This window comes from Actinia tenebrosa, unplaced genomic scaffold, assembly GCF_029948245.1.
Source record: "Actinia tenebrosa isolate PJP-AT-01 unplaced genomic scaffold, QUT_ActTen_1.0 PGA_scaffold8__29_contigs__length_14323225, whole genome shotgun sequence".
In the NCBI taxonomy this organism is placed as follows: domain Eukaryota; kingdom Metazoa; phylum Cnidaria; class Anthozoa; order Actiniaria; family Actiniidae; genus Actinia; species Actinia tenebrosa.
The window spans coordinates 3,448,258-3,460,753 of NW_028292585.1; the positions used below are offsets into that span (position 1 = coordinate 3,448,258).

The 12,496-nt window shown below is 37.1% G+C and overlaps 2 protein-coding genes and 6 non-coding genes across 8 annotated transcripts in view; 6 read left to right on the forward strand and 2 right to left on the reverse strand.

Moving 5' to 3' along the window:
• Window positions 1-156: 156 nt before the first annotated feature.
• Window positions 157-4,077, forward strand: LOC116304753 (retinol dehydrogenase 12). Its single transcript, XM_031714570.2, has 5 exons — window positions 157-348; window positions 1,140-1,259; window positions 1,582-1,731; window positions 1,974-2,513; window positions 3,169-4,077. The coding sequence occupies exons 1-5, from the start codon at window positions 285-287 to the stop codon at window positions 3,477-3,479; spliced, it is 1,185 nt and encodes a 394-aa protein (XP_031570430.1). The 5' UTR covers window positions 157-284; the 3' UTR covers window positions 3,480-4,077.
• A 503-nt stretch (window positions 4,078-4,580) lies between these two features.
• The window catches only part of LOC116303477 (cation channel sperm-associated auxiliary subunit epsilon-like), a 17,042-nt gene continuing 9,126 nt past the window's right edge, over window positions 4,581-12,496 (reverse strand). Inside the window, exons 21-30 of the mRNA XM_089023997.1 lie at window positions 12,348-12,413; window positions 10,737-10,820; window positions 9,758-9,801; window positions 9,274-9,355; window positions 8,946-9,121; window positions 8,701-8,800; window positions 7,590-7,747; window positions 6,596-6,799; window positions 6,466-6,470; window positions 4,581-4,723 (exon numbers count right to left, since the gene is read on the reverse strand). Of these exons, the coding sequence (XP_088880123.1) occupies window positions 4,581-4,723; window positions 6,466-6,470; window positions 6,596-6,799; window positions 7,590-7,747; window positions 8,701-8,800; window positions 8,946-9,121; window positions 9,274-9,355; window positions 9,758-9,801; window positions 10,737-10,820; window positions 12,348-12,413 (1,062 nt within the window). The remainder of the gene's footprint in view (window positions 4,724-6,465; window positions 6,471-6,595; window positions 6,800-7,589; window positions 7,748-8,700; window positions 8,801-8,945; window positions 9,122-9,273; window positions 9,356-9,757; window positions 9,802-10,736; window positions 10,821-12,347; window positions 12,414-12,496) is intronic.
• On the forward strand, window positions 7,831-7,902 carry Trnad-guc (transfer RNA aspartic acid (anticodon GUC)). Its single transcript has one exon. It is a non-coding gene; the product is annotated as a tRNA-Asp (tRNA).
• Window positions 9,864-9,935, reverse strand: Trnac-gca (transfer RNA cysteine (anticodon GCA)). Its single transcript has one exon. It is a non-coding gene; the product is annotated as a tRNA-Cys (tRNA).
• Window positions 10,193-10,264, forward strand: Trnac-gca (transfer RNA cysteine (anticodon GCA)). Its single transcript has one exon. It is a non-coding gene; the product is annotated as a tRNA-Cys (tRNA).
• Trnac-gca (transfer RNA cysteine (anticodon GCA)) lies at window positions 10,567-10,638 on the forward strand. The gene has a single exon. It is a non-coding gene; the product is annotated as a tRNA-Cys (tRNA).
• Window positions 11,296-11,367, forward strand: Trnac-gca (transfer RNA cysteine (anticodon GCA)). The gene has a single exon. It is a non-coding gene; the product is annotated as a tRNA-Cys (tRNA).
• Window positions 11,653-11,724, forward strand: Trnac-gca (transfer RNA cysteine (anticodon GCA)). Its single transcript has one exon. It is a non-coding gene; the product is annotated as a tRNA-Cys (tRNA).

A 12,496-nucleotide genomic window follows, 5' to 3' on the forward strand; every position in this document is an offset into this window, starting at 1 on the left:
ATTCTTTTCAAAAAGAAGAAGAAAAAAAGGAGGGAGGGGGGAAAATTTCGTGAAGAGAGAGAGAAAAAAAACGTATTTGTAAGTTGAAAGGAAGGTGTATTTATTGTATATTTGGGTTTCCTGTGCCGAAGTATGTCAGATAGGAACGCCTGATATTTTTTGTAGTAATGACAGCTGTAGTCGTCTTTGTTGCGAAAGAGTCCATTATCTTCCGCGATTCCGTTATCAATCGCCATCTTCTCTCTTCTGGAATCGTATTCATCGTTGATTTAGACTTTTAAAGGATGATTAGGTGGATTATCGTGTTGATCGTCATCGTTTGCGCTGTAGTTTTGGCTGAAACAAAAGGTAGGGTTGCAATTTACGCCTCGAGTGAGGAAACTCCTGCAAGAACATTAATTTCTGTCACACGGCGTAAACTTCTAATCTTGCTCTCTTATTTTCCCCAGTTGATTTATAGTACGACGTTTTAACTGCTTCAAAAAATACTGTCACAAAATAGGTGTTCATTAATATTATTCAAAAGCCCCATCCTTAGCATAGCAATGCATGCGCAAGTTCTAAATAAATAGATGAAGCTTGCAGACGTAAAGTATAATTATGTAAGCTTATATTTAGTACAATTTTGCGATGATCTTCGATAAGGAAAAGTTTTGAAATTTCAATCTTTTTTTGTTCTTCAAATATCATAAATGCATTTTTCATTAAAATAAACGCGCGCTATTACGTATCGACAACCCTTGTGACTTTTCCCGGCATAGGCAAACGCGTCTGTATCGATCGCAATGCGGTAGTTTAAGCGCGTAAATAATTAATAGTATTTTAACGGACGTTTGTTATGTGAGAGCGAATAGGCAACACGAGGGGCTTTATGAATTTTGGGGTACTTTACTTCTGGGGTTATAATATCTCAATAAGACCCATGAAAGATAGTTTTTTAGAATCTACACCTTATACAAAAACTTGATTTTAAAATTTGATTGCACTACAAAAATAGTCTTTCATTTCTGTATGACCCATAGTCTGTAGAAATGCCACTGCAAAAATAATCTTTCATTTCTGTACAACCCATCCAAAAGCAGAAAGTTTGAAAAGGTAGATTTATCCATTCTAACTATTAACCTGTTACTATATTATAGGTAGCACATGTAACGACCACCATCCAAAGTGCGTACGATGGGCTGCTAAGGGAGAGTGTGAAAAGAATCCAAAATGGATGCTTCAGCATTGCAGGATGAGCTGTGGACAGTGTGCATCGGGTACGTTGCTATAGTTAACATTCACGAGCATGCAAATAATTAAAGATAAAATAAATGGGATTTAGCTGTGGTATTTTTACAAAGTACCTCTTCATCCACTGGGATTCCAATTTGGTTTTAAAAGTTGATTCTGGGGAGAGAGGAAAAGGGAGAACCAAGAGAAAAGTCCTCAGCACAGGAGAGAACCAACAAGCAACTCTACTCTCCTATGACACAAGCACTGAGTCCAGGAATCAAACCTAGTCCACATTGGCAAGAGTTAGTGATCTCATTGTGACTCCATTATAGCATAGAAATATTCTTTTTTTTACTTGTTTTTCAGCTAACGTTCATAATCTTCACAAACTGGCCATTTCTCAAAAGGAGGAAGCATTCAAAGTTTTTCTTGGCATTTTTATTGTGCTTGTCATTGGAATTGGAATAAAAGTGATATTTTATGGAGAAACCTGTCCCAGTGATGCTAAACTCAAAGGTAAGTTAAGATATTTCTATTGGCTTTTGTTAGCATAGTAGTTTCCTTTAGTAATATTAAAAAAGTTTAAAATTAACAAAACTTAAGGAAAGAAAACATTTAATTGAGCAAAGCTTTGGAGTTTTCAATCAAAAACTATACATAGTTCAGTAGAGAATCAAACCCCTTGTCAACCCCATAAAATAATTTAGTTAATTATTTAGTCTACTTGCTCTGACAAAAAAATTTTTTTTTACAATCAGGTAAAACTGTTATGATAACAGGTGCAAACACTGGAATTGGTAAAGAGACAGCAAGAGACTTAGCGTGGAGAAAAGCTCGTGTCATCCTAGCATGCCGCGATGTTACTAAAGGACTCAAAGCAGCAGCAGAAATCATTGAAAGCACGGGAAACGAGAATGTGGAAGTCAAGAGATTGGACCTTGCATCCTTCAAGTCCATTAGGAAATTTGCCAAAGAAATTAATGAGGAAGAGGAGAAAATCCACATATTGATCAACAACGCAGGGTACTTAGGACCTTATAAGAAGACAACTGATGGCTTAGAATCAAATTTTCAAGTAAATTATCTTGGGCATTTCTTGTTAACAAATCTTTTGTTGGATAAGATCAAAGCTTCCAGTCCTAGCAGAATCATTAATGTGTCTTCTATGCAGCATAAGAAAGGCAGAATCAATTTTGATGATCTTCAAGGAGAGAAAAGCTATGGTCAGTTTACGGCGTATAACCAAAGCAAGCTAGCGCAAGTGATGTTTACTAAACAGTTGGCAGATAAATTGGAAGGTAAGGAGCAATGGATATAAAACCCAAATTTAACTGGTTAGAAAAGATTCTTTAGTTTGGTGCTGCTCAAATTAGTGGCTGGTCTAAATTGGCACTTGTCCAGCAAATGACTGGCCTTCTTTACTGCTCACATTGACAAGTAATATTCATCAGTAGCTGTAGACTTTAACTTTAAATACTTTACTAGGATTTTGCTAATTTGGCATATATATTTATTTACTATAAAACGATCCAACTAGAACAAATTAAACATAAAATACAATTTGAAGACAGAAGAAGACAAAGAAAATTGAATTGGAAAACTAAGAGAAATACTTACATACGTTGGCGAAAAAAATGGCTTGCACTGTAACTGACTATGACTTGAACTGTAACTGATTAAATTGACGAACAAAGGCTGACTTTAAGGAGAAATTAACATAACGAATACACAAGAGACTACAAAGGGATTACAACAAACAGCACACCGAGAAAAATAACAGTAACCTAACAATATATATATATTAATTGACCGCCACAGTAGCCAGATGTCATGTCTGGTCATTGAGCAGCCATTATTCCTAAGTTTGGGAAAAGTTAACTTAAAATATATAAATAAATAAACTTGAAAATAAAAACCCATACAATTCAATACTTGCCTACTTTACTTTCACAGGGACCAAGGTGACTGTAAATGCACTCCATCCAGGAGTAGTCTCCACGGATATAATGCGCAACTTTAGAATATACCAGATGTGGGTCCTTCGTCCAATCATCTCAGTCGTCAGCTATTTATTTTTCAAGACAACAATCCAGGGTGCACAGACGACCATTTATTGTGCAGTAGCTCCTGAATTGGATGATGTTTCTGGTTGCTATTTTGATAACTGCAGAGAAGTTCCCTGTGGAGAGAATGCGACTGATGAAGGAGTGGCTAAGAAATTATGGGAGATTAGTGAAACACTTTGTTACAATGTGAATGAATGAATGAATGAATGAAAAGAATGAATGATAAATGAATGAATGAATGACAATTAGAATAATATAGAAGGAATAGTCCAACCAACTTGGGCATAATGCCTTCTCGTTGCAGTCTACATTTGATTTCTTTAAACTTGAGAACAAAATTACTTAACTCATATTCATAATAATGAATCTTCTTAAAAATGGTAAATAAAGAAATGATATTCAAGGGAATGACAAGTGATTTGGTAAGGAAAGGATTAGATCTATATATGAAAAATATTCTATGCATGCAGAAAAACAACATTGTATTAATTACAGTCGTAAAGGTATATATAATTATACAAACAACTTAGAAAAGGAAAGTGAGTAAAAATGAAATTGATTTTTTAAATTCAAGGAAGTTATTCAAACATTTGTAAATTGAAGGACCAGTGACTACCTTCACTCAACGATAGCTAGAAAAATCACTTGAAAACTGAGAGCAATTAAAATTTACACACTTGGCTCAACATTTTCACTGCAATACACTGCAACAATAATGATTAAATTAGTTCTTTAGAAGAAATTATTTGCATGAATACCTATTACATAAACAGTAGAATACTGAATCTTTATTCATTCTTGCTAAGTTTTAACATTAACAATAAAGAATCCTAAAGAAAAGGTTTTGAATGCACTTTTATAGATACTTTAATATAAGGCCAGGAAAAGTCAGAATTCTTCGTTTGCAAGAATTTGACAAAAGATTTTTCAATGACTTCTTTTGTTATATCTTTCAACATGGCGGACATCCCTTTTGTTATTGTGTTCTCTTGGGATTGATTGCAAACCAAGAATATCTTTTTAATCTTAGTCATTTCGTAGTTGCAGAAGGCGATACATCATGATGATGTTTAAGGGGACGCTTTATTACTTACATGGCGTCTTTCGCTAAAAAATTAAGAAAAAACTAAACGTTGACATGAAAGTCACATAAGACATTTGACAGCAATCCGTTTATCAACCACAGCAAGTTCTTAAGTAGGAGAGGAGTTAAACAATCACTCTCTGTTCTGGACGAATGAAACAAAAATGTTTAATATAACACTGTTAAGTTATGTTTCAAGTACAAGCAAAGTGACATTAATCTTCAGTTTCTTCTCGTTCTTGTATTGAATCCCAGTCTACGGGCATAGATCTGTCTCCTTGAGAAGATTTTTTGGTGTCCAGACCAAGTAGAAGTCCTGCCGTTCCTGTGGATCTCCGAATACTGTGACGCAAACCACCTGCATGGAAGTAAATCAAAAATGAAAGTTATTTTTTAGGTTTTTCCGGCTTCCCGATTTTTTTCTCCCTCTTCTTAAACCGACCCTAACTAATTTAAACTGGTTAGAGCTTAGTTCAGACGCTGTTTCCTCCTTTGACTTCTGCGCTTTTGTTGGGCTGCCTCAAAAAAGCGCAGCAGTGAGAGGAGGGGACAGCGTCTGGACTGGTTAGAGCTGTGCTTCGGGTTTATACATGGACTGTCACAAGCGCTCCTGCCAGAGGCGCTTTTTCATTGCCTTCAATGCGCCACTGCTGTACTTGGAGTGATGACTAGCGATAACAAGCTTTTTTCTATATTTGATGAAAGAAAGAATGTCTGAGTGAATTACCTTTTGATTTCCTCTAATCCTGTTCATCAACAGCCATGCGCACTTCCTTGAAAATAGTCCTGCAAAAAAGACGGTCCGTTCTAAGGAATTTAGGTAAAATAAAATGCGAAGGGATAATTTTACCACTTTACTTCTGATGAACTACTTATCTACACTCGTTTTAGTGAGGGCCACGTGTTAGATAACTCTCTGGGTTAATTGTGTCACCCTCCTTAAATAAAGTTTATTGTAGTGTAGTGTAGTGTAGTGCAGTGCAGTGCAGTACAAAAAAACTGTGTTTTAAATAAAACGAATAAAATGGTTCGAATAAAACGGTTCAAAATCGAATGGATCCAAATAGCGAATAACACGGGTCAAAATCGAATGGATCCAATTATCGAATAAAACGGGTCAAAATCGAATGGATCCAATTATCGAATAAAACGGGTCAAAATCGAATGGATCCAATTAGCGAATAACACGGGTCAAAATCGAATGGATCCAATTAGCGAATAAAACGGGTCCAAATCGAATGAATTAAATTAGGGAATAACACGGGTCAAAATCGAATAGATCAAGTTATCGAATAAAACGGGTCAAAATCGAATGGATCCAATTATCGAATAAAACGGGTCAAAATCGAATGGATCCAATTATCGAATAACACGGATGAAAATCGAATGGATCCAATTATCGAATAAAACGGGTCAAAATCGAATAAATGAAGTTATCGAATAAAACGGGTCAAAATCGAATGGATCCAATTATCGAATAAAACGGGTCAAAATCGAATGGATCCAATTATCGAATAACACGGGTCAAAATCGAATACATGAAGTTATCGAATAAAACGGCTCAAAATCGAATGGATCCAATTATCGAATAAAACGGGTCAAAATCGAATGGATCCAATTATCGAATAAAACGGGTCAAAATCCAATAGATGAAATTATCGAATAAAACGGGTCAAAATCGAATAGAACCACAGATCGAATAAAACGGCTCAAAATCGAATGGATCCAATTAGCGAATAAGACGGGTCAAAATCGAATGGATCCAATTAGCGAATAACACGGGTCCAAATAGAATGGATCCAATTATCGAATAACACGGGTCAAAATCGAATGGATACAGTTATCGAATAACACGGGTCAAAATCGAATGAATCCAATTATCGAATAACACGGGTCAAAATCGAATGGATCCAATTATCGAATAACACGGGTCAAAATCGAATGGATCCAATTATCGAATAACACGGGTCAAAATCGAATGGATCCAATTATCGAATAACACGGGTCAAGATCGAATAGATGCAGTTATCGAATAATACGGGTCAAAATCGAATGGTTGAGTATAGCGAATAACATCGGCCAAATCATTCAGTTTTTTACCTGAACTATTCCAAATTCATGATTATGGATTCATCGATTTTTAACCTGAAGTATTCGAAATTTCTAATTATTCGACTTTTAATTTTAACTTTCTAATATTCGATTGATTTTTAGTCGTGATTATTGTTACCTCAGCTGTTGAAGTCTTTCTGTTGTTTGTCTGTCCTGTTCATGTTCTTCTAATGTTACTTTTCTGTACTTCCAGTAGCTTACGACTAAGAATCCAGAAGAGAGGAGTACTACGATGACGGTTGCAATCAGCTCAGCGAAGTAGTGCCTGGCTTGTTCTCCTGGTGATACTGTTACGGTAAATCGCCCAGATAGTGTGCAGAAGCTAAAAAGAGAGGATGAATGAGTTATTATTATTATAGAATATAATATTCTTAAGAATTAATGGATGGATGAATTAATGAAGGGAGGGAGGAAAGAATGAATGCATGAAGGAACGAACGAACGAGTGAATGTGCGAACGAACGAACGAACAAACGAATGAACGAACGAACGAGTGAATGAACGAACGAACGAACGAACGAACGAACGAACGAACGAACGAACGAACGAACGAACGAACGAACGATAGAACGAACGAACGAACGAACGAGTGAATGAACGAACGAATGAACGAACGAACGAACGAACGAACGAACGAACGAACGAACGAACGAACGAATGAACGAACGAACGAACGAACGAACGAACGAGTGAATGAATGAACGAACGAACGAGTAAACGAACGAACGAACGATAGAACGAACGAACGAGTGAATGAACGAACGAACGAACGAACGAACAAACGAACGAACGAACGAATGAACGAACGAACGAATGAACGAACGAACAATAGAACGAGTGAATGAACGAACGAATGAACGAACGAACGAACGAACGAACGAACGAATGAATGAACGAACGAACGAACGAGTGAATGAATGAACGAACGAACGAGTAAACGAACGAACGAACGATAGAACGAACGAACGAGTGAATGAACGAACGAACGAACGAACGAACAAACGAACGAACGAACGAACGAACGAACGAACAAACGAACGAACGAACGAACGAACGAATAATACAAAGAAAGAGGCGTATTCCTTGCCATTCTGTGCACAATAACTACCCACCTTACATTTGGATCGATGACTTTAAAAGTGAACGTGAATAACCCTTCTTGTGTAAAGGAAATGCGAGATAACCCTGAACTATTAACAATAGGATAAGGCTGAGAACCATTGAACACCGACATTGCATCATTCTTTTTATCAAAACAACTCTCGTAATTCTGCAAACATAAGAAAGAATGTTACCAAAATAACCTCAGGAGACTGAGGCAAAAACCCGCGCAAAGCAATCTAGATAAGTAGTTCCTCGGTAGTATAGTGGTAAGTATCCCCGCCTGTCACGCGGGAGACCGGGGTTCAATTCTCCGCCGGGGAGAGGAAATCTTTTTAATTTTTTAAGAACGGGTGTTCTTCGTTTACACATGACGCCATAGCCGCCATCTTGGATGAATTTAGCAAAAGAATTTTCAATGAATTCTTTTGTTATATCAACCAACATGGCCGCCGTGTCTTTTGTTATTCCACTCCCCTTGGGAATGAACGAAAACCAGCAATTTGAGAACCAACTCACATATTGATTCCAAGATGTGCCCATCGTACTCCAGGTCTGTGCTTCCCTTATACATCCAACCTATGACAAATTCATTCTTCCTCTAACTTTTTGATGAAAAACTAATGATGATGGTAATGATAGTGATTGTTATGATCAATGATAAGACTAATTGATAATGATGATAGTAATGATAACAACACTTTCGATTAAATGCAATTACAAGATTTCTATTTTAATGCTGATGATGTTGATGATGATTATGATGACAACGATGATGATGGTGGTAATAATGATGCTGATGATGTTAATGATAAAAATAACGATGACTGGATTTGATATTGATGAAAATGTTAATAATGACATTGTGCCTATTGATCATCGTTGATGTGTGATGATACTGATGACATTGTGACGATTGATCATCGTTGATGTATGATGATACTGATGACATTGTGACTATTGATCATCGTTGATGTATGATGATACTGATGACATTGTGACGATTGATCATCGTTGATGTATGATGATACTGATGACATTGTGACGATTGATCATCGTTGATGTATGATGATACTGATGACATTGATCATCGTTGACGTATGATGATACTGATGACAATACCTGACTCATGGTGGCAGTGTATTCATATCCCTTTTTTTCATCTTCCTCCCACAGAACATAATTGTGATGAACTTCAGTTATGTTTGCCTCGCCGTCATATCTACAAGGTACAACGTGTATCAATAGACAAGGTACCAAGTGTATCAATAGACAAGGTACCACGTGTATTAATAGACAAGGTACCACGTTTCTCTTAGTGACACTCCCCCTAATGAAAATAAAGTAACAAATCTTGCTCAACTCACAAATCCAGGACAAGAATAAAATGTTGTCCTACTTGGCTGGATAGTTCACATTGTACCATGTCGCGGTAGTTATAATATTCTTTATCTGTGTCGTTCTGGTTTCGTGTTGCTGGAAAACTGCAGTTGCGTATTCTGATATGACGGTCTGGGCGACAACATACTTCAATCAGCAACGTCTAGAAAACAAACACACACATACCTCAAATTATTCTGGATTCAACACTGCACCTTAACTGGTCTCCGATTATGATATCAAGCATAAACACATAAACATGTAATAATATTAAAAAGTATCTTAACACTTCGTCTACAAATTGAAATAGGTTACCGTTTGATAGATGCTGTTGCAAGTTAATCCAACTTGTACAGGATGAAATACGACTGATATTGGTCCTGTATTAAACTGAGTGCTGGAAAGATAATTAGGGGATATTAATGAAACAAAATAACACGGTTAGAAGCTGCGTGGGTTGCATATGCATGAAATAGCTTTATTTTTTAGCTGGTTGAAGGCGCGCAGACATTGACTCCATCACAACCAAGCAAAGCGCAAATATACAGCTATTTCCAAAACGGCTGAGAGGATTTTTTTGCATATTGCCAGCTTTCCCAAGAGAGTCAAAAGACAAAGCAATGGCAGTCATTTTGGTGCCGTTAACAATGGATGCTAATAAAAAATATTTTGTTAAATGGTACCAACGCTCCCCCGAGAGGTCGCGAAGACGAAACGTGCAATCGAAGAATTGCATGTTGCATGCTGCTTCCTAAGATTCAAATGTAGTAAAAAAGAACTGGCTATAAACCTGTTTTACCTGTTTCCTGTACCATTTTTCTTTACTTGGCTGAAGGTGAAAGTCTGTGGTATTGAAAACAATAAAAAATATGACTCATTTATGATGAACAAGAAGTGAATTTCAAAGGGGGCAACCGGGATTGAACCGATGACCTCTCGATCTGCAGTCGAATGCTCTACCACTGAGCTATACCCCCTTCTCATTAAGCAAAAGACCCAAAATTCTAAACTAAAGCATATTTGTTTTTTATTGCATTAACTTCTTGAGAATAGATGTTTGAATCTTTCCAAACATTAGTTCAAATTTGACACGGTTTTTTTTTGTCATTCATAGGACTTTAACAGCAAACGGACCAGTGCAGTAATCTGAAGCCGTTGAAGAAATAAATAAAAGTATACCTTCCGAAGTACTGAGAAAATATCAAGACAATATCAAGACACTTCCTAACAAGAAGGGGGTATAGCTCAGTGGTAGAGCATTCGACTGCAGATCGAGAGGTCACCGGTTCAAACCCGGTTGCCCCCTTTCCTTTTTTTCTTTCAAGAAATGTTGCTAAGAAAATATCTTTAACCCTTAGCGCAAAGCACGACGATAAATAGATTTGTTTTATTCCTTCCATCAACTTTTTGAAAATATTCGTTTGATTCGCACGCATACTCAGGTGAGTCTTCCCAAACATTGTAGTAAAGAAAGGAGTGATGCTTCAGAGAATGATATCGGATCTATTAGAAAAATGCATTTTGAAAAAAGGAGTTCACATCAATTTGAAGTGCTGAGAGAATAATAACAAGATGGATGTTGACCATGAGACACTTGCTTAATAAGAAGGGGGTATAGCTCAGTGGTAGAGCATTCGACTGCAGATCGAGAGGTCACCGGTTCAATCCCGGTTGCCCCTTCTTTTATTTTTCCTTCTCTCATCTTATCATTTGAGATTTCTAATTTCAGCAAGTCCAATGCGAGAAACAGAATACATTTTTGAGTATTTACGTCGTACCTTGTTTACTATAGTCAAGGCAGGATAGAATTGCTTTCGTTCTTCAGTTGTTACATCAATAAGAGTGGAGCTGGAAACATCGTGCTTTAACAAAACAAAAAATGGTTATTAAATTAGAACCGGTGGGGCTGGGTAGGGGTCAAGCAAAGTTGAAGTTGTATTAAAATAATATCACCGTAACCATATACTATACAAAATCATGAGAAACCACAACAGTATTACGGCACCGCACCAGACAAGGCGTGATTGTTGACCAATGCGAAATATTAACTGAAGGTGCACAGTGTGGTTTTCCGCTGAATTTAGTGCAGGCGCACGCGTATTGAAGCCGTCGTCACACCAAAGAACAAAATATGTATGATTTTGATGAAATCGTGCCGTGACCGCGAAGGCGTCGTGTCCGAAGATTTCGGTGATTTCGCGCACTGAAGAAAGAACCAGATAATATGGAATGAAACATTAAAGCAATTGCTGTATCTGACTTACCAAAATCCTGTTGTCAGAGGAATGACGATAGATTAACGATACCCAGACCTAAGATAAACAGATCATTTAAGAAGGGGGTATAGCTCAGTGGTAGAGCATTCGACTGCAGATCGAGAGGCCATCGGTTCAAACCCGGTTGCCCCCTTTGAAATTCCTTTTTTTTTCTTTCAAGAAATATTGCTAAGAATATATCTTTAACCCTAAGCGCAAAGCATGACGGTAAATAGAATTGTTTTATTCCTTCCATCAACTTTTTGAAAATATATGTTTGATTCGCACTCATATTCCTGAATCTTCCCAAACATTGTAGTATACGTATAGAAAGAAATAATACTTCAGAGAATGAGATGGGATCTAATAAATTGCGCTTTCAACAAAAAGTGCTGAGAGAATAATAACGATTGATATTGATACACATTCCTAACAAGAAGGGGGTATAGCTCAGTGGTAGAGCATTCAACTGCAGATCGAGAGGTCATCGGCTCAAACCCGGTTGCCCCCTTTAGTTTATTTTTTTGAGGACCCTTCTGTAAAGCACTGATTGTGATGTTAGGATACTCATTAGAGATGATTTGTTATCAATATTTGAAACATTGCAGTTGTTAGGGATTTGTTTCCCGACCGCACTGGAAGACTAGGGCCGGCAAAACTTTAGAGACTCAATTGAAAACTATGCATTTATTTAACTCTCGGCCGCGAAGTTGGTTAATAGTAAAATGGTTATTCATGAGAATACGTCTTTTCGCATTCATAAAATTACCACGAAAGTGAACAATTCTTGTTGTTTTCTTCCCCTCAATTTGCTGGGTTTCAATCGACGTCATTTCCAGTCTCGTGCGGAATGTTCAATAGACCCCTTGCAGCACGCCGGAATGCAACTCAATCTGGGGGACAAAGCAATAGGTTTCAATTCTCAGGAGGTTGGAAATCTTTTGTTTTGTCCCCCAGATCTAGCTGCTTTGACGTCACATGCAAGGGGTCTAAATGATTCTTTCTGGTTGGCAGCAGGTGGTGGTCAGTTTTTGATTACCATTTGGAGCAGATAATGAGATTCAAAGGCTTTAATCCGCTAATTGAAACCCAGCAATATTAAAGGTCGAGCCATTATTCGTGCTTTTTACTTACAGATATGGTTTCGCCTTTGTCGATGTACTGTAAACCAGCTGAAGCATTGGTAGAGAATCTAAGAAACTAAGTGATACAAAAAAACAATTTTTTTCAATCTATGAAAGGCATAATTCCTGGAATCGTATTCCCAAGAGGTTTCAAGTTTT